General features: G+C 41.0%; 1 protein-coding gene across 1 annotated transcript in view; it reads left to right on the top strand.

Annotated features, from left to right (window-relative positions):
• Nucleotides 1-13,642, top strand: part of scara3 (scavenger receptor class A, member 3) — a 31,360-nt gene extending 17,718 nt beyond the window's left edge. Inside the window, exons 2-12 of the mRNA XM_074685935.1 lie at nt 385-420; nt 581-622; nt 797-916; nt 4,663-4,743; nt 6,970-7,088; nt 8,382-8,626; nt 9,176-9,395; nt 9,647-9,735; nt 9,865-10,057; nt 10,299-10,476; nt 10,687-13,642. Of these exons, the coding sequence (XP_074542036.1) occupies nt 385-420; nt 581-622; nt 797-916; nt 4,663-4,743; nt 6,970-7,088; nt 8,382-8,626; nt 9,176-9,395; nt 9,647-9,735; nt 9,865-10,057; nt 10,299-10,476; nt 10,687-11,177 (1,814 nt within the window). The 3' untranslated portion in view covers nt 11,178-13,642. The remainder of the gene's footprint in view (nt 1-384; nt 421-580; nt 623-796; nt 917-4,662; nt 4,744-6,969; nt 7,089-8,381; nt 8,627-9,175; nt 9,396-9,646; nt 9,736-9,864; nt 10,058-10,298; nt 10,477-10,686) is intronic.
• The last annotated feature ends 8,695 nt before the right edge of the window (nt 13,643-22,337 follow it).

Below are 22,337 nucleotides of genomic sequence, written 5' to 3'. Positions count from 1 at the left end.
GGTACCATTAGTACCAAAACAGCTCTTTACCTACAGTTACCACTTGGTTAAAAACTTGCTTTGCTTCCAGCCTCGCATTAAACACTCCCTCTACAATCATCACATGAAACTAACAATAGTTCCTGTACTTTCCCAACTGTGGTGACTTTTTATCCTGAGTAGGCAAAGAAAACAGAAGAGCTGAAGTCCTCCTTTTATTTCCCTGAAATGTTATCCTCACTCTTACCGAGCCCAGAACAACACAACTATTTCAGGGGGAGTTTGAGGGGGACTGTGAGGCAGCTGTTTAGCATGATTTATGACCAGGCTGATAAAATGTGTAGAATTCATGTCTGCAGTTCATTTTTCAAAGCTGTTTGTGTTTCTCTTCCCTCTCGTTCGCAGACAACTATGGAGGATACGAGAACCAGCTTTTTAAAGGTAACGTCCACAACACAGGTTTTGAGTTAGCTTGTTCCTTTGTAATTTGAAAGCATTAGCGTTGTCGTCAATAAGACCAAAAGTATGAAACCAAGATTCTCCACTTGTTTAGTTTCCGAATATGTTTCAAAACTGCATTTTTTCCTTTCATGTTTCTCAGAGGAGGATTTCACAGGAGAGGAGGAAGTGCCGTCATTCAGAGGTGAGGAAAACCAACAAAAATCAAGGTGTCATCTGCATAACAAGTTATTTTCTGTCAAAGAATGTGACCACAAAGACCAAGGCTTGTGAATGAATGTTTGAGTTTAAAGTTAAGAGAGAACTTCACCAAACAATGTTCATTAAAAGTGTTAATGTTTACACGTCTTTCCTCCAGGTCGTAGCAGAGGCGGCTGTATGAGGTGCCAGCAGAGCCAGTCTCTCCAGCTGGCTGTCAAAGTCCTCTATGGATTTGTAGCATTCCTCATCATCATCGTGGCGGTGCTGGCATCACTTGGTGAGTTCTGTTTAACTTTTCAATTCCTCTGGCTCTGTGTCTGATTGTGAAACAGGATCTATTGTTTAGCTCTGAACGGTCAAGCTCGAGCTGATGAGTGATGAGAAGCCAAAGTCTCAGGTTCCCAGCCTCGGCTGCAGCGGGGTTGGTTATGTAATTCCCCATTAAGGCTGGCTCTGAGCAGGAGGAGAGTGAGACATACTTTCTCCTCTCCTATGTATGTGTGTTTCTAAATGAAACATGGTCGTTCTAACTCCCAGAAATCAAATAAATATACTTCAGGGTCTCTGTGCTATGTTTTACCTGACAGCTGCTCAGCGCTAACAGATGGTTTTTAAATTAACATCATGTTTTATTGGGGTCTAAAGCTGTAAATCTTAGTCTTTTACAATAGTTGAGAGTCTCAGGGAGCAGAGAGGGCACGACGTGGTAGAGTGCTGTACAGTGACACAACACACTATACAGTTTGTATTAAGCTACACACATAGATGTTATGTTGTTTGTCTTTGTGTGGCTGACTCATTATCTTGTTCCGATCCAGGGTGTGAGTCTGCAGGGTTTGGCTTACACTGTAGGGCACTTTAAAAAGGACGAACCAGAGCTAAAATGGAGAAAGTCTGGTCAGTGAATGGACAGTTAGTTCAGTCAAACAACAGCTAATGTTAGCGTTACGTTATCTGCTAGCTAATACTACAGCGAAGGTCTGCTAAATGCTAATCTTACTATTTGGTTTTGCATGATGTAATAGGAAAGGCATAAATATCTAGCTGACACAATGTTAGCTTGAAACAAGAACATTTTATCCAGAAAATGAACTATTAGCTTACTGTTGTCTAAAGTTAGCTAACATACAATCAAATATGTAGTTGGAAAAAAAGCCAGTTTTACCTTCTGATTTTTACAGTAAATTTGAACTTTCTTGACTTACTATGATGGTGAATTGGGGCCACTTTTCAATTTTTTAGAAATGAGACTTGTAAAAAAACGTTTCAGTTTGTAAAGTTGTTGTTGTCCGTAAAGTTTACAGTTTTTAACAATTATAGTCTTACAGTACCACATACCCAATTATCAGCCCGGGGATGTAACCGTGTATTTCTTTGCGTCTGCCCGCTGTGGTAAATCTTGGATAAACACAATCACCTCCTTCAGATCAATGTCCTGCCTTCTTCTAAACAACTCCAGTTTACGTTAGTGTCTTTTTAAAGATGCCAAAAAAATGTGATATTTCAGGGCTTAAATTAGTACTATATACTAATTTCTGGGTCCAAGTAGGAAGTAATTGGTGCATTGAAATGGGCAGAGGGCTGCTTGTTAATTATCTACAAATCTGGGGTTTTCTTGTAAATGTTTGACTTTATAAACTGGAAAGTTTTAAGTTTGATGTCTGTCTTCTGGATCCCAGTGCCTGTCGGTGGGCCCAGAATGCACTTATTTTCAAATGCCTGGCATTTACAAACTGTTTGTCCTATTCAAAAGCTATAAAACATGGCGCCATCGTCAGACTCTTAAGTTTCCAACGGTCCCTGAATGTATCACATGTGAATTCAGCAACATGCCGAAAACTGGCGGGGAAGAACGATGATTTTGTGAGACTGCAATTGTCATCTCGTTTATATACACGTCCTCTTTGAAAATCTGCAGAAAATAACCGGTTTGCTCTAGCTCAGTTCTGTAATTATGTGTTATATGCTTATTCAGTAGTAGTGTGTTTTTTTTAAATACTTTCTTGCATTCTTGTTCTGTTATGTTGCTGAGTCATTGTTGAGTTTCATCTGGGTTTAGCCCTGGTTCTCCTGACCTCATAGAAGTGTAGAACTTTATATTGCAGTGAAAAATGAGTCCACAGTGAGTAAAAATATGACAGAAGCAAAAATGCTCAGAAAGTGCTTGGGATTCTAAAAACAAAAAACTTGGATTATTTTCTACAAAAATCTATGACTTCATAGCTCAGATATCTTGAGTTTTTTTCTTGAAACTGTAGGGCTTAAAAAAATTGAATATTTCACATTTTATTTCTCATAGGTGTACAAATTTTTAAGTCAAAATTTTCTTTTTTTCCAGGAAAACAGACTTTTTTTTCCTTCATAGTGGTGCTAAAATGTCATTTCAACTTACAACCTAGACCCTGTAGAAAAACTTAGTTGAAGGCCTACTAAGTGAGCTATTTGATCAAGCTAGCTACCCGAGTCTAAAATGTTAACACTGTGAAGGAGAAACTAGCTTCTGACAGATTTACATTTTCCGATCTTTTATGGCACCATTTGTTGTGGTTTAGTAAATTAATCTTCTTTTAGAAGCATTGCTACAACATTCTTCCAAGTAAGGTTAGCCTTATCGCGCCGTACTGCTTAGCTCCTATTTCTCCATGCAGTTTTGCTTACATCAAGGGAACACATCTGGAAATGTCTGAATTTGAAATGTTTGAACAATAAAATGAATCATCTTTAGCCTTACCTCCTTACCTTGAGCTGATAGCAGTTAGCAGATTTAGCCACAGCTAATGCATAGGAGCTGACAGTATGTGTCTTGGATGTTGCCTCTCAGATTCACCCCTCTCTGCTCGACCTGATGGCCCCAAGTTTTAGGATAAAGATAACGCCAGCTATTCGTATATCTTTGACATGATAACAACACGCCATGCTTCAAAGATGTGTTTTTTGTTGTTGCTCATTCACCACGGTTTGTACCCAACGTGTGCGCCAACAAAAATACAAACATGCACACCACATTCACAGCATCCCTGCTATGTTATAATTATTCAAACACAGAAACAAAACGTTGTTTGTTTCAACTTGCAGCACAGCTGTGAAGAACCAAGGCTTAAAAACTGAAGTGTAAACAGAGAAGATATTGAACTTGGCTTGAACTCCCAAATATCCATGTGCTTAAGGAAAAACAGAAACAGTAACCTTTGATTTTTGTGATCCCTGCTGAACATCTGTTTTATAAAAAATGTTTTGAAAACATTGATGAACAAACATGAAATGAAGTAACACTTTCAGCCGTGTTAAACCTTACTTTCCATGAAAAGGTCTTTGGCATAAAATAGAGATTGCAACACCGAAACAATAAAAACATACTGAAAGAAAGTGATGCATGTGCAGAATTTCTCTTCATACTTTTTAGGACTTTTTCTCGTGCAAACTCTTGGGCTTAGCAAAAACCATGTTCAGTATCACTGTCACGGCAGTTAATACAGTAGAGCAGGTGGTATGTGCAGCACATGTGGAAGCATTAATATATGTAAACACATCATGGAACAGAGCAGCATTAGTCCCTCGAGTCAGGGCCTTGGGTGCTGGAAAGTCTGCAAACATACACTCCACAAACTTACACTTAAGAAAACATACACAAAGACCCACACCCACTAAATTATTGTGGTTCCCTTGGGAAATTTATATATATAAAGAGCAAGACCCCAGCCAGCTGCCTAAACCATCACTCATCAGAGTTTTAGTTACTTTTGTTAGGGAGTGAAAGCTCGACGTGTTTTGTTGTCAGGGGTGAAATTACAACTTCCTGTTTTTACTGTTAAACACTTCCTGTGTCCTGTTAACACTTCATAACTGCTGGGTCTAATCAGCAACAAATCTTCTCCTCATTCAGTCCTCCATGTTTTTTTCCCTGATGTTTGCAGGTGAAACTTTACTCCTGACTGATTCAAACTATCTAATAAAATCATGCCATGAATATTTGAAGTTTGCAGTTGAGAAGTTTTGTTTAACTCAGCGTTCTTGTCCCTGCAGTGTTTAAGAAGGTTGACAACCTGACTGAGGAGGAGTCCGTCTACAGCAAGAAGATCAGCAAGGTTCAACAGGGAATAGAAGGTAAGCTAGCAGATGGTCTGATACACAGTGTATACATGTTTTTTTGATACAGCATGAAGTCACATTGAGCAGACAGACCAACATGTGGTGGAAAACTAAGGAAGAAGACAGCAAAAAGCTTCTTTTCAAGGCAGAATTGCTTGTCACATTCTTTGAAATATCTTTGTACAAAAAACTAAATCTGTCTCACCCCACTGGCAGATGTGTTAACTCCTTACAAACAATTCAAGCATCCTTTTTTGTCTTCAATGTTGGTTTGTACAGTGTAGCATGCATTTACCTGTGAGAAGGACTGACGGCTGGCGGTGCAAGCTCTGCTAACTGTAGCCATAATTTAAAACTACCTTACCTGTAAATTGTGAACTTGTTTTAGTTGTTTTTAGAGCACAACTGAATAAGAATGGGGAGGCGTAGCGGGGCTCTATCGTGCTCAATTTTAGCTTGTTTCCACTCACAACAAGTCTGATGCATGCCCAAATTTGGGCCAAAATGTATTTTAGTACAGTATCGGAGTACAGATGTTTTATTACCTTCCACCTCCCACTGTTTGGGGTCTAACCCCCAATTCACACATAAAGTGTGAGCGCCATGCAGTGCTGCACAGTGCTGCACACTACGTCAGAGTTAGAAACCCCTCTAGTCAATCATTGGATTTACACAGCATGTGCTGTGGTCTGCTGGTACTAGGGCTGGGCGATTATGGTAAAAATAAGAATCCCGATTATTTTAAGTGATATTGAAATCACAATTAATATACACAATTATACATTTATTCAAAAACTTCAGTACTGATTTAAACACAACTTTAAAGAACCAGCAAGTGGCACATACAGTATTATTGATACGTCACACACACTCGCTGTGGCTGCACATGGAACACAGAAGAGCTATGAAGCACAGGAACTTGCATACATCTACACTGTGTGGCGTATTAATTGTTTTTCTTCGATTATATTGTTTTTATGATTGTCAGATGGCAAAATTGAAATCACGATTAAAATCCAATCAATTGTCCAGCCCTAGTTGGTGCCGCGATCACCAGTGGCTGAGCGCGGCTGTTTCGCTGCAGGTATATTTTTTCCAGAGTGTGCTGCAGAAACACATCAATTTCTGCAGAGTAGATTGTACCAAGCAGAAAATCAGACACAAACACTTTCAGAGTATCCAGTCCTATCAAAATAAAGCTCCATGTTCTGGCTTCTGATCATAAATCTCATCCTTGTTAATCAAAACTACATCACTGACACATGGACAGAAGTCATCAGCAGGTCAGATCCAGAGGAAATCTGACATTCTGGACAAGGAAAGTTAATCTCTGAGGTAAAAAACTTAATAATTCTGTACGACACAACACATTCTTTCTATTTCTATTGGCAAAACCGCCCCAAAATTCTTACTGTTCCACTTGGCTTACATACTCTGGTTGTTAAACATTTTGAGTGGCTTCCTGAGTGTTTCTTAGCATTTAGATGACACAGTTTGTCAAAATTCACCTTTTTTTTTTTGGAAGGACCAGAAAATTGATATCTCTAGGAGGTTTGTAACAGTACCTCAAAAGACATAAAAATGGTGTAGATGTAGAATGATAAAATTATTGAGATCATAATTACCCAAACTATGATGTTAATCGGCCAAGAAGCATCATCACTCTTTGACTTCTCTTGATTTTACCTCTTTGGTTGAAGACTTTGCAGTTGAGGAAGTATTATCGGTGTCTCAGACAAAAGAAATCTGGACCAACCACCAAAGTTATTTGCCAAAACATATAAGAGCTCTTAAAAGCCCCGAAAAATTATCTTATCACGGACAAAACAATATGAAATACACTGAATTATTTTATTATTAAGTTTATTGTAAATTCATGACAGTCTTTTATGTTAAACATCATTGAGATTTTTCATTAAAGATATTTACATAAAAAATCTTGCCAATGGTTATAAGCAGCTGATATGGCTCATTTTTTTAGGTTATTATTTAAATGTTTTTTTTATGATAATATTTTTATTCCATCCCAAATGCCACCCCTCTGTAACAGCAGTGGACAAAAACAACCACTCACCCTGAATATGTTCCTGTTTAGAAGCCATTCATGAAGTGTGATGATTGATCGTGACGTCAGAGGGTTGTTCTCCGGCTCATAAAACACAGATGCTCATTATGAGATTGTAACTATTTTCTTTTTTCCATCATGACTCACCCTTTGATTTTTTTTCTCTTTGATTTCAGATCTGAGCTCCACCTCCAACTGTTCAGGCTGCCTGGATGTGACGCTGTACAGCGAGGAGATCAGCAGGCTGAAGAAAGAGTTTGAGGACATCCAGAGGATGATATTAGGACAGGAGCAGGTAGATGATGATGATGATGGTGTAATCTCCAAAATCAACACCCATCTTGGGTTTTATGTCTGTGTGATGCTGTTTTTAGAATAGAATAGAAAACACTTTATTTCCCCCTGTGGGGGAAATTCAGAAGTCACAGCAGCAATCAAGAAAACAAAAGTAAGAAAGTGTACAGAAAGTGCAAAAAGCTCCATAAGAAAATAGATGCTGACAGCTTGTCCATCATTGTCCAGTCAGTCAGCCTCCACCTCCACAGGGTCCAGGACTGAGCTTCTTCAGCAGTCTGTTCAGTCTCTGTCTCCTGGATCCTGTCTGCTCACAGCAGGTGAAGCTCTTCCAATGTGACGTTGGTGTCTGGTGTTCGCTCCGTTAGCCATGTCTGTGAATAGCATGATGCTACTCTGCCTTCTGGTATTCCCTCTGTCGCTGGGTTAGCACAGCTAGCTCGTCCATCTTATTGGAGATAGATCTTACGTTTAGAGGTGTCCCAGTCCGATATTAATACTGGATATCGGTCCGATATCAGCAAAATAACAAATATCGGTATCGTATCGGAATGCATCTAAAATCTCCGATATAAGCACTCCGATATAAGCAGTCCATTCCAGACTCCGCTCCAGCTGTTTTTATATGATTTATTTAGGTTATTTTCTGGCTCTTCTAATTTATTCTTTATTTTATTCAATTAATAGTATTTTTTATGTTAAATGTTAAACTATTGTTACCCATTGGTCAATAATAAATGGGTTAGTTTTTCCTCACACCTACTGTTGCTGACTTCTGTTCTTTCTTTGAACAATATCACTTAATCAAGCCTTTTCTAACATGACAGACATATAACAAAATTAGTAATAAAAGTATGCATGTTCAATGCTGATATCGTATCGGATTAATATCGGTATCAGCCAATACTCAATGCTGCAGTATCGGAATCGTATCCGAAGTGAAAATGTAATATCGGAACATCCCTACTTACGTTCCCAATAACAATGGATGGAAGGACAGGTCGATGTTGTCACTTCTTAGCTCACACCTGAGAACCAGCACGTTATCCTCACCTCCTTCTCCTCACCTTGTGGGAAACATCAGGCCTAGCACCAGTTAGCACTTACAAGCTACAGGCTGCTAACAGCTGATTTCACATGTAAACAATGCAGCCATGGTTACATGTAGGATCTCCAGACAAACACAGGAGCAAAAATAGTTAAAATATCACTGAAGACACAAACAGTTTGGTGTCCATGACCAACAAATGATAGAGATGTGTCCGATACTGATGAAAACAACTATTTCCCCCAGGTCCTGGACCAGGCCTCCCAAACACAGACCACCCTCCAGGCCACCAGCAACCGTCTAACACGTGACGTTCAAAACCACCTCATGTCCATCAAACTCCTCAACCAGTCTCTGGAACGATACGTGGATCGCATGGAGGGCTGGAAGGACGTGATCGAGGAGACCAAAGAGAAAATGAAGACTCTGACGGAGGATCAGTACGACATCAAGGCTACAGCACATCAAGTGAACACGACAGTGGCACTCAGGTGAATGACGGGACACATATCCAGATACTCTCTTAACTGAGCTGGCTGTCCTGTTTTTATAATCAAGGGTAAAGGTACATTCTGCAACATAATCCCATCCTGTTAGCTTCATGTGACTGTAATGGTGACCTTTTTGTGAACCAGCCAAGTAGAGACTCCTTCAGTGACTGACAGCAGAAAAAAGCCAAAGTTGTAGCCACAACTGCAATTACTAAACTATCCTTGTAATTATTCATGAAGGGAAAGCACTGTAAGAATAACAAAGTGGGATCTCCCATTCGAGAAGGGCCCAGCTGTTAAACATTATACTGATGTAAATCTGCTGTAGAGTGTAACCAATGTAGTTTATCATCCATCTTTTCTGGGGGAATTATTTCCTGTTTACAAACACAAAAGGCATGGAGAGCAATTATTGAGAGCAGGAAGAAAAGCTTGAGCTTTTAAAAAAACAATGACTATTCAAACAGTATTTCTGATTATTTGGGTAACGAAAAATCAAACAAACCAATTGCGTCATGTTTTAACCATCTCACTTCCTCTGCTCTCCAGCACGATGTGGATAGACGCCCTGCAGAGGAAAGCAGACGAGGAGACTCTGGTCCTGCAGAAGTTGACCACCGACTGGCAGAACTACAGCAGAGTCCTGACTGCAATAAAATCCAACACGAGCACCACCACGCAAAACATGAGGTTCCTCCAAAACAACATTGTCGCAGATCACCAGAGAATCGCCATGTCCACTGAGGTGTACTACGACCTCACTCAACAGGTGTGTACAGCTTTCGTAAAGTTATAAGTCATTGCAAAAGCTAGAAGAGGCATCACTGGGAGGAAGATATTTCTCTCTGCGTTAACCCAGCCTATCAAAATTACTTGCCAATAAAGAGTCTGACAAGTCCTTTCCCAGAAGAAACAGGTTGAAAGACTGCCCCCAGAAACAACACGTTTGGTGTCTGTAGTGTTGTCTTTAAAGGATTAGGCTTCTGACTAAGTGAAAACAACTTGCCATTGTTTTCCCAGGTGATGAACCTGCAGATGCAGCTTGACAACGTAACATCCTTCATGGACGAACACGAGGAGAATGTGCACGACCTTCACTACCATTCCAGGTACTGCAGAAGATGACATTGATTCTTCTCTTTCCTGTAATCAATCTTAAGTAAAATGTCCAACTGTTACAATGTTTTCTTGTGTTATCATTGGGTATTTGACTCTCCTTCTTTAAATTTCCTCTCAAGGTATTATGAGAACCGCACAGGTGAGCGCTTCTCAGCGTTGGACAGCCGTCTGAACTCCATCGCTATGGAGATTGACACAGTCTCCTCCAGCATCAACGCCACTGTCAGCCACGTCCAGAGTATGTACAAGTACATCAACATCGAGAGCTCGTCCTGCCAGAGTCGCCTGGGCAGACACACAGAGGATCTACAGGTACTGATAAGTGAAGGGTTAAATCTACTTGCTTAAGCTTAAGGTGCTTTCACAACGGTGTCAAGAGTCTAGATTTATTACTGACACCACCTTTGCCACCAAAAGAGTCCCTCCTTTGAATTACTATTTGAGGCACAGAAAGTCTCCCAAGGAGATCTTTCAGAGCTTCATCGTAAGATTCCTGTCTTTGCATTCTATAGATTTTGACCTTGGTACCAATAATTTTTCTTCCTTTTTTCAGAACCTTAACAACACGGTCTTGTTACTGCTGCACTTGGCCGACACACTGAGGCAGCAGAACATGTTGTTGAACGTCCGACTGGATGTGGATGTCAGGAACCTCTCCATGGTGATGGAGGAGTTGAAGCTTGTGGATATTCACCACACCCAGCTCATAAAGAACTTCACTATAGTGAAAGGTACAGCTTTACAATAACAGTCCCATTCCACACCATGTATGGTTCTGGACAGTGGATTAAGGGGACATCAGTGTCCAGTATCTTACAGTTGGTCACACCCTATGCAGACGACTCTATCTTTTACCGAGCACTCTTTAAATATGTGTAACACACAAAAGCAGGAAATGTAAACATTGTTGTGTATTTCAACTCATCATTCTCTCTCAAAAGGAGCTCCTGGACCACCAGGGCCCAAAGGAAACCGTGGTGAGAATGGCGCAAAAGGACCAATTGGGTTGACTGGCAGCAAAGGTGACAGAGGCCCAATAGGAAGTCGTGGATCTGCTGGGGAGAAGGGTGCTGTCGGAGCCAGAGGAGCACAAGGTGAAACAGGCACTATTGGCACTAGAGGGACACCTGGAATCAAAGGAGCCAAAGGGGCTCCTGGTCTCCCAGGACCACGTGGTGAGAGGGGCCAGAAGGGTGACATGGGACCTTCTGGTAGAAGTGGTGACGTAGGACCTGCAGGGCCAACAGGAATGCGGGGCCAGGAAGGACTTCCTGGCATTATTGGACCACCAGGGCCAAGGGGAAAACCAGGACCAGTGGGCCCACCTGGGCCACCAGGAACTCCTGGACCTCCAGGCCTGCCATACCACCACGATCGAGTCAACACCCAGCAACGAGCTGTGACGCCGGCTAATGGGTCCAAGAGGCAGTAGATATATGCTCCGTGGGGGATTTGTTTGGTACGAAGAAACTGAAGGGAGGTATGAACCTGAGGAATACTGTCAACTTAGACTTAAAGGGGGAAGTTCTGTTTCTTTGGGAGTGAAAGACGATCAAGAGGCTTTGGACAAATTCAACCCATTAAAATTTGAAGTTGGCCTTTTAAGGTACTGACACTGACGCTGAGAAGAGGGTCTTAGAATGGACCAAAAAACTGCTGCCGCAAGATGAACTGTCAAGAAGTATGCATGAACAGATTTTGAAGTCAGCATGTTGGTTTGTTGGCAAATACTGCCCTCTTACACTTTCCCAAATAGACCAAGCCTCGTACAGATATCAGTACCTTTCTGGTAGGATCTTACCAGAATCACCGTCTGTCTTTGACGAAGAGATTTCAAGAGTTCAGCTCATCCCTTGTTGAATGTACAGGAAGCAAAGACTGCGTTAGGACTGATGTCAAGCCACCAAAACTTCATTAAGGGTTGAACAGATAAAAGATTAAGATGAAGGTAATGTTTTTGACTCAAGTAGTGGTCTTTCCAGTCTAGACTACTCAAGACCTTATTTCCCCATGCACTACTATATGGGTGTTGACAGTTTTGTGTTTGCTATAACATTTCGTACACATTGACACATCCTAATGGATGGCACTTTATTGGTTGTCTTAGTGTAAAAATTAAGTGCAGTGGTCTTATCTTTGACACTTCAGAGCAGGTACTCTGTAGCAATTACACCTTTGGGTGAAACTGTCATTTAATGATCTGTAGATCTCAGAATTTGACCTCTGATTTTCTTTTTTTCACACCTTTCTGGGTGACCGTTGATAATGATTGTACGTAGGAGGCAGAAGTTGATTAGCCTAGCTTGCCATAAAAACTGAACTCAAAGGAAATGTCTTTTTATGACTTTCAAAATTGTGATATCATGTGTTCAGTCCGTTGTCCACTGGTGTAAAAAGTGAAGACAGATTACAGCCTCGATGGGCCCCAAGTCTTGGGTCAAACATTAAAGGAAGAAGAGTTACCTGGCCTCGTTTCCACCAAGTGGTTCAGTTTGGTTCATCTCGATATGGCGTGCATTTTGTGGCGTTTCCACTGACTTATCCCGGTACAGAACCCCAAATAACCGAAACGAGCCGTCCCACTTTTTGGGACCCTTTCATAGGGACTGCCAGATTAAACCGATCCGATCCCGGAAGATGGAGCTACAACTCTTCAGCCCGTTGACTGGTCGAAAGAATCACCACTTACCGTGCGACAGCGGCTGTATTTCTCCTCCTTCTCTGAAACAAATTGGTGGATGTCTTCCATTGTTGCTCTTTGTTTACTGTGTCGCGTTTCTCTTCTTCAGTGGATTTATTAGCAGGGTAGACTGTCGGGCGGCTGTGGCGTCATGCATCCAGCTTACACACCACCTACCACAAGGGGGCATAGTTGGCTGACAGGACCAGACTAAACCGAGCCAACCTGTACGAAACCATACCGTTCTAAACCGGACTGCCTGGTGGAAACAGGGCTATATATGCAACAGTCACATGGACTTGAGTATCTTGGTTTTGATCATAATTGGATCCTGGGCTCTGCATCCATTGCACCAGAGAAACCAACAAATATACCCCAGTCTGTACTGGTGGCAAGTGGGTACCGATGAAGTTTCTCATCCAAGATTTTGCAAAATTCAAAAGTTGCAAAATCAGAGCCACTTTTTTGTTCTGATGATTGATGATTTCGAACCAGACCTGACTTGCTCTACCATACGCATTGGGAGACTAGCGTCCTGTATAGGGATGGGTACCTTTCACATTTGAAATGATATGATACCGATGCCTGGTACCTGGTAATTGGTACCGGTACTCAACGGTACCAATTTTTGGTACTTTTTCATGTTTATGTGGTAAAAAATATCAATTTAATTAATAATAAAATGCAAAAAAAAGCCAATTTGACAAATTTGTCCTTCAATATACAACCTTTCAATGCTGTGTTCATGTTCAGGATGGAAAATCACCTTCTCTTCCACTCCTTCACAGTCACAAGGATGCATTTAGGTACCTAAACATGGGACCTTTTGGTTTTATGTGAATCAATATCTGGTACTTTTTACAGAATTCGGTACCCATCCCTACTTGCAAGTTTCCTGTTTTATTCAGAAATTCTGGGGGTTACATAAAAAACTCAATTTAAACATTGATTTTTGAGTCCATAGAAGACGTTGTTTATTTTTTTCCAATATCTATTTCACACTTTTAACAGTTTCTACCATTAACAAAGTGGAGACACAGTGGTGACTTGTACCATCTGGACTTCATGACTTTGAGTCTAATGAAACACAAATATTTTTTTTGCCACTGAAAAAAGTAAATTACAAGAATGGAAACATGCTATTTTTGTAAACCTGAGTGTTGTAATGAAATGCGACTGGCTTGCATTGAACTTCAATAAAGATTCTTTTAACCGTCTTTTCTTTGTTACTGTCCCACTGAACTTCCACAGCAGAGTCCTAACGTTGCCCAGAAAGGGGAAGGGAGTGGACATTAATTTAAAACACATGTCCCCCCTCCCGTTACATTTTTGAGGTTTGCTTCCACTGCGTTCAAGATATTTGATTGTCTCGATTTACTTTGTTGTATTAAAGTATTTCAACAACAGGAAATGAACCTTACAGTTAACATTTTAGAGCTCTTAGAAAATACATTGATGAAAAGTTTGATGGTAGTTGTAAAAACTGGTTTGATGACATGTATTTGTGTTATGGTAGAAAGCAGATGATAACCTCCACAGCTCTGGTCTCCTGCAGGAGGAAACTTTCAGTGTTTCTCTCCTCTTCACTCAGAGCTGGAACATGACAGACCTTGTGGGATGTCAGGAACCTGAGCTCCTACAAAAACTTCCTCCAAGAATCCACCCAAATCCCTTATTCCTGCAGTCCTTATAACTGAGGAATAAATGCTCTGAATCACACGGCATTTTCACCCCAGAAACCTCAAACTAAAGCTGAAAACTTCTGCTGTTTCTGATCAGGGAAGCAATAAAATACAGCCGAGATAAAATCCAGGATTGTTCCTTTCCTCGTTGATTTATTCTCACAATGTAGAACTTTCAATTTCACTTGCTTTATTTCTTGGCCTTTCTGTCTGGGCATGTGGGAAGGGTGATATGTCGAGCACTTTCCTCACACAGGGAGCCATTTATCAAGATGTTTTATGCTGTTTTAAGTGTTGAACAGATGTCGTCAAATCCAGCCTCAGAGGAGGAACACTGACAAAGCAAAGACAAACTGAAGAAAGGAAAAGAGAAACAACAAGAGAAGAAAGGAATGATATATAACGTAGTTGTAATGACCGCTGATTTGCAGATAATTATTTGGTTTGTGTCATTGTTTTGTCCTCTTGGTGACATTCCTGGTCTGGTTCAGCTCATTATGTCCGTACGATCCGGTTTTGATACGGTTTGTTTTATTTTGAAAGTCACAGGGCGTATTTAGGTAGTGTCTGTGCACAACTTCCTGTTCGGCTTGATTTGCCTGACAGTGAATTGATGCATCGCCACTTGGCCATTGAGCAAAGTAGGATGGAGCTGGACCACAGCAGAGCAGATCCAGTGTGAGGTGACACATGGACTTGAATGGAAACCTGTCTGATCTGGTGCCGTGACTGAGAGGATCAGAGACACTTCAACCGTTTCAATTTGAAAAAAAATGTTTTGCACTTAATAAGACTTTTAGATCAGAGTCTGCAGGACTTTCCTTAAAAAAAAATAAACTCAACTTTTACGGGAGTAATCCTACTCGGTTGTCCTCTATGGGCCTTTATACACATGTGTCAGTGTCTATGTATGCCTCAACCCCCTCCTTTGCTAGTATGTTGACGTTTTGGTTGTATCAGGACGTTTCTGGGTGGAGAGTCAGCATGGTTACCTCAGTCAATCACAGCGTGCCCAGTGCTCAAGTGACTTTGTGTGTTGATAATAGCAAGTGGAAGCTAATTAGAGCAGCTACAATAGTAGACGTAGCACAAACAGGAAAAGCTTTTTCTTAAAGGATAAGTTAATACAGTTTTTACGATGTTTATAGAATGAACTAGAACAAAATACTCACCCAGAAGGCTTTCCTGATGCAAGCAGTGCTTCGTGAGAGCATGCGCAGTACTCTCTGGGGAGCTGACCCCACTTCCTCCTTTCTTTGAGGGGCAAACATAAACAAAGTCTGCGTCAGTTCAGAGGTCATTACAGCCACATAGCGCTGTCTGGAGTGACACAGACTGCAGCAGAGGACTAACCCGGAGCGGACCATGATAGAACATTGGTGAAAAACACGAGTTTTTGGACGATTAACGCAGTTTTAGGAGCAGCGCTGTCTATCCCCAAATGGATCCCATCATATGGACGTCCGCTGCACGATTTTGGATCTAAATATCTCCCGAAGCACTGCTTGGATCAGGAAAGCCTTCTGGGTGAGTATTTGGTCTACTTCATTCTATAAACAATGTTAAAGCTGTATAAACCGAAATTATCCTTTAAATGAGGATGATGCAAGCGATGCAAGTTAGCTTTCTGCTAACCGGGTATGTGTCAAATACCTGTGATTAGCTTGCGCTAAGATGCTAAGTCAGGTGCACGGCTCTCGAGTCTCTCCCATGTAGAAATGCGATGCTACAGGTGATTGCTGGCCCAGTGGATGTGTTCGCAAAGTCATGGTCGGAGGCTCTGGGTGTGTGCTGCAGCTGGCACTGAACCAAGGAGGAGGAGCCTGGTTTGGATGTTGTGTTTACCAACAATTAAGATACATTTTTGCAGACCCTACCTTTAAAATATACTGAATCAAAACCACCAAACTTGATACTTGAAGCTCATGCAATTTTGGCGCCCCCTGTGGAGAAATAGATATCTTTTTATTTCTTTGTCCTGTACAAAAAAGTATTTCATTTATTTTTTAAACTTTCTTACACACAACAGATAAACTTAACTGTGGTTTTGAGCTGCTGGTACACTCACATGCTGACAGTCTGGTGCCAATCATGAGATGTTTGGCATTGGCAGAAGGGATATGATAAGTCTGTCATTGACGTAACCCACAGATTTGGCTCTGCTTCCAAACAAACAGGCTGTCCAAGACTTAAGATTAGTATAGCAAAGACATAGTCTACAAACCTTTGCTTACTTTTTGTGCTACGTTTAGCATAAAGCGGTTTAAAAAACTGCCAAAGATACAGCCCAGAGTCCAACTCTTATCCTGACTTGTGTACTGACCTGGTAAAACTCCACTTGGTGACTGAGACTTGACTTGGACTTGAGGTTTGGTGACTCAACTAAAACCTTGGCTGACATAAAAGCAGTATTTATTCTAGTCAAGCCATGTACGAAAGAAAATAGGGACAAATATTTCACATTTTCAGCTTTTCAAGCGTCACTCAGTCTTCAGTGTCAGTCATCATGAATGGACTCATGTTTCAGATCATCCAGTGACAGCCCTGATCGACTCTGGTAAACTGGAGTATGGAGAGAAAAAGATAAGGTATCAGAGGCCTGTTTGGACTGGCAGCTGTCACTTTTTAATTTGGGTTCACCGTGTAAACCACTGGCTTAGTCTGGAAGTATATTTGGAAAACTTAAAGCTGCCAGAGGTCACAGAAGGGGGTATTTTAGAGAAGCTTAATTATTGTTTTCTAGTTATTACAGCGGCTCAGCATCTTTGATCCAGGCCTGAGAAAAACAGCATTGTTCGTATCGTACTGCTTTGAATTTTTCCTGTGTTCTGAAAAGGTGTCATTAACCTGAAAGTACAACGAGTTCCCAAAGCAGCTGAATGAAGTTATAACATTAAGAAATGTGAAACAGAGAGAAGCAGAGCAGATCTTTGCTTCGACAAAGGAAGTGAAGTGAGAAGTGAAGTGAGGAGTGTGAGAAGGGGGCATGAAGCTCTGTAGCTGTGGTGAAAAACACCAAACCCAGCCAGCACAAACTATGTGGCCAGATGTGCTTTCTGGAAACCTCGGCCAGGTCGGACTTTCCCAGGTGGAATTCATTTCACCGCTTCACCGTATATGTGTAGTTTTCTAACCCTGTGGGCTCAGCCGGGGTCTGGAAGCTCTAACTTACATAATTCATCGTTAATGACCGGGATGTAACACCTCTCTGGCTCTCTCCACATGAACACTTCAGGCCTGGTTGGCTGTGAAGGGGATTAAGTAGCTGTGATGTTCTGGAGAGGAGAAAACGGTTTGTTGCCGAATGTGCCTCGCAGGATCAGCGCTTTGTGCTGACTCTGTGGAGTGATGTCATCTCTGCACATGGTTCAGGATACATCACGTCTTCTTACATAAACCTCAACACAGGCCAATCATCTATGACTCCCAAATGATATACATGATAGTTCAACCAAAATTTTATACGGCTCTTGAGATTTACAGAGGTATCGCATCACAGCATTAGCAGCTCTGACCTCTCAGTGTCAGCCATCATTATCTGCAAAGTTGATGTCAGGAGTTTGGCCCATCTCTTGATTCTGACTGGTCGTGATCAAGAAGCACAGCAGTGGGTGTACCTAAATTTTAACTAATGCTGAAAACGCGAGATGTCATTTTGTTTGAACAGTAAAATGAAGGATATGACATGCACATGCAGAAAATTATTAATTCTTTTTAATTATTTAATTATTAATTCTATTATTTTTTTTTGTTTGTTTGTTTTTTTGTTTGTTTGTTTGGTCTTCCCTTTTGTTTTTATCCTCTGTGAGGCACTTTGTGTTGCACAAGCATGAAAAGTGCCATACAAATAAAATAAAGTTGAAAGTTGAAGTTAAATTCTGTCATCACCATGATTAATCCTTGGTCTTATGACTCCTACTGTCGCCTTCCTGAACACAGATCAGGTGGAAGTCTGGTGTCAGCTATTACTTTATAAGCTTTTCCAACTTGGAGCTTGCACGTCCTCTGTGTTGGGCAGAGGTGAGTGTAATTGGTCCCAACTTATTTAAGACATTTCATTTATTCTGAGTCACATGTCCAATAGAAAGCAAGTGCTTGGGCCACTTTGAGGTCATTTCTTTCCATTGTTTACAGTAATGTAAATATACAGTATATACCTTGTAGGGATGGGTATCCAAAACTGGTTCTTGCTAAGAATAGATAAGAAATGGTTCAGTGAATCGACATTGTTAGCCTTTTTTGCTTTTCAATTCCCTTCCCTTTTTGGTTCTTTAATTTCCCCCGGAGCTGCTGAGCCTAGTAAATGGATAACTGTTTTCAAAAAGAAACTGATTTTCCACTGAAGTTTTACTAAAGAACTATACATAAAAAGAAATTTACATTACTCTCTCATATAAGATTCCTGTTCAATACATTTATTATGTTATACAATTCCAAATGTACCAAGAACGATATGGGAAAAATAGTGCTAGCTTGCTGCTATTCTTTTACTGGAAATTGCATTGATATGCTAGCGGTAGGCTTACACTTGACACAAATACCTGTTTCTTATATTGATGTTCTTATTTGATTTTAATTGTGCAGCACTTTAGTAAACTTCATTGCTTTTAAAATGTATTATATAAATAAAGCAGATTGGATTTTACACATTGATGTAACTTAAGTGTTACATCAGAATTTCAACTTTTGTCAAAGAAACATATCATAGTCTTTGTCAATAATACTGAAAACTGTGAACGTCAAAATTCTAACAAGCAAGAAAGAAGAAAAGGTACGTGCAGGCTGACGGCTCACTTCATATCTACAGCTCAGTGTTCCAAACAACTCAAATCATTGCTATAACTACTTGGAGACACTAGATGGCCTACTTCAGTCAAAAATCTGCGTTTCCACCAAGCTGTACGGTTTGGTTCAGTACAGTTTTGCACGATTTGGTACAGTTAAGTCTGATCCCGTTTGCAAACTGTGCCCTCTTGTGGTAGGCGGCGTGTAAGCTGGATGCCGCAAGCCGCAGCTGTTAAACAATAGTGTGACGCCGTAGCAGCGCGACACAGTTTACCCCGCTAATAAATCCAACGAAGAAGAAAAACGCGATACAGTAAACAAAGAGCACAGATGGAAGACATGCAGCATTTTGTCCTCTCTGTGATTGGCATGTAGCTCTTTGATAGAAAGTCCAATCAGAGAAGACTATGTGCCGCTGTCGCAGGGTAAGTGACGATTCTTTTGACCAATCAACGGTCTGCAGTGTTGTAACTCCACCTTCTGAGAGTGGATCGGTTCAGTCTGGCACCCATACAAAAGGGTCCCAAAAAGAGTGACAGCTCGTCTCGGTTATTTCGGGATCTGTCCCAAGATTAGTCACTAACCCGCCACAAAATGCGCGCTGTACCGAGACGAACTGAACTGGTCTCCTTGGTGGAAACGCAGCTTATGTGACATGACGTGTGATTTTTACTCAATTTTATTTATTTATTTACGTCCATAGATATCCAGATCCAGTGACCAATTTCATATTTATTGACTCATAAACTTGATAAAATGTTGACACAGAAAACCTGTAAAGCTACTTTTAATAAAGAGAAATTTCACAGGACACTTATGACTGATAAGCAGAATCAATAAAGGCACCGGAGGATTGGACATAAGTGTTTGCTCTGAAGAGTCATTAACTTTTTACATTTATTAAACTGGACTGAAGAGGTAACTGAACCCTTCAGCTCAGCTGTGTCTGTACAGATTAGTGTCAAATAAATTAGATTTACAGCTGTCCTCTTGGTCTCCACGCAGGAAGCTGGTGTGTGTGATCAGAATAACTGAATCTCGTTTCTATGTGACTTTTACAACCCACGTTTTCTCTCAGCCCTCCTGTCATTTTGATTCCCGGCTCAGACGGTGTAATTTCACTCATTATAACTTCAAATCTGCCAGGAGTGTGAGGTGGCACATGGAGACATTACCTAACATGGACACACACTCACACACACACACAGTTACACATGTCCACATACAGTTAGACGTTAGCTAACCGCTGAGCTGACAGGCCCCCGAAGAGCTCATTACGTAGACAGCTGTAAAAACACACTTGGCCTTTCACTGCGGCTCAGGTAACAATTATTCTGTATATTTATGTGTGTTCAAGGGAGAGAAAGTAGAGATCACACCTGCTGCAAAGTGTCCAATGAGTCAGCATGTAGCTCTGAAAATAAACAGAGATTTTATCCATGATTGAAGGAGAAAGAAAGAAAATGTGATTACAGAGCGCTCAAATAAGACAAATGATGAGAGCACCGAGCAGCATCCACTCAGAAAATAAAAGGTCTGGACAACCTCCTGAACTCGAGTCATCCAGCTCGAGACGTTATTCTCTGTTGGCAAAGGCTGGAGTCAGGAGTGGGAGGATGGAGGGTTCAGTCAGTGCACGAGAGCGTCTGCAGAGTCACGACAGACATTAAAAAGCTCTAAATCCTGACCTTGTCCTTTCTGGATGAAGCATTTTTACAAGTTTCTCCTCTTGTTAGACGGATAACAGATGTTTTAAATCCGCATGACCTCACTGGAAGATGCATCAGTTTGTTATGAAAGAGATATAGTGGGGAAAATAACTTTTTTTTCATTACATTAATTTCCAAAGCTGCAACTCAAACAAAATTTCTACCAGACATTGGTATTAACTCAAATAATCCACACATGAAAAGAAATCACAACGTTCAGGTCCATAAATAATGATTATGTGGAATTAAGTACGATAACACAGTAAAAAAGTATTGAACACACCATGGAAAGGCTGTATACTTTGGCAAGGAAATGCACCAAACCACCTGAAATCTGTCAGTAATTATTACTTGAACTTCCAATTAGTGCAAACCAACATCAGCTGGGCTAGAGCAAATTGATGGTCCTATAAAAAAGGTTGTTTTTTCACCAAGCAGTTAAATACCACACACCTCATGATGGGTAAAGGCAAAGAGCTCTCTGAAGACATTCACAACCTGATTGTTGCTCAGCATCAGAATGGAACTGGTTACAGACTTATATCAAAGCACCTGAATATTCCAGTCAGCACCGTTGGGGCCATTATTCACAAGTGGAAGAAGCACCACCTTACCATCAACAGGCCACGCACAGGAGCTCCTTGAAGATTTCTGACCAGGGAGTCAGAAAGATAGTCAGAGAGTACTCAACCAGCCAAGGACCACCCTGAAAGTGCTCCAGAAAGACTTGGAGGCAGCAGGTATAATTGTTACAGAGAAAACAATAGGCGATGCACTCCACTGCCAAGGCCTCTATGGACGCTCAGCCTGCAGGACTCCATTCCTCAAGAAAAGGCATGTTGAAGCTGGTTTAAAGTTTGCTAAACAGCATCTTGACAAGCCTGTAGAATACTGGGAGAATGTTGTCTGGTCAGATGAGACCAAAACTGAACTTTTGGGCTGTCATACTACAGACCATGTTTGGAGGAGAAATGGCACTGCACATCAGCCAAAAAACACTACACCAACAGTGAAGTTTGGAGGTGGAAGCATCATGGCATGGGGTTGTTTCTCATCTCATGGTGTTGGCAAACTTCATATAATTGACGGAGCAATGAATGGAGCCATGTATGGGGAAATTCTTGATCTGAATCTGCTGCCATCCACCAGGATGATGAAGATGAGACGTGGCTGGACCTTCCAGCAGGACAACGATCCAAAGCACACGGCAAAGTTGACTCTCAAATGGTTTCACAAAAAGAAAATATTCCAGATTTAAAGACAATCTGTGCAGAGGAATGGGCCAAAATCACACCTGAGCAGTGTGGGTGTTAAGTTAAAACATACGAGAAGCTTCTGGAAGCTGTCATTGCAAACAAAGGCTTCTCCACTAAGTATTAAATGAGTCTCAGTTAGCGTGTTCAATACTTCTTTCCTGTGTTATCATACTTAATTCCACATAATCAGTGTTTAAGGACCTGAACGTTATGATTTCTTTTCATGTGTGGATTATTTGAATTAATACCAATGTCTGGTAGAGATTTGTTTGAATTGCAGCTTTGGAAATAAATGTGATGAGAAAAAAAAGTTGACGCATTCAATACTTATTTTTTTCCCCACTGTACTTTGAAATACGCAGGTTTTTTCACTTCTTCATAAGATGTGATGAAGTTTAGACGACAACATTTGAACTCAAACTTTGAGGATTCAGGACTCGACTCAGCCGTATGATCAAGAGATGGTGAAATGAAAATCTG

The sequence above is a fragment of the Halichoeres trimaculatus genome, unplaced genomic scaffold, assembly GCF_033239565.1.
Source record: "Halichoeres trimaculatus isolate MK-OKI-2021-1 unplaced genomic scaffold, fHalTri1.1 fHalTri1_scaffold_13, whole genome shotgun sequence".
Classification (NCBI taxonomy): Eukaryota; Metazoa; Chordata; class Actinopteri; order Labriformes; family Labridae; genus Halichoeres; species Halichoeres trimaculatus.
Note: the sequence above shows the minus strand (reverse complement) of the source record. Positions and strands in the feature narration are given on the sequence as shown.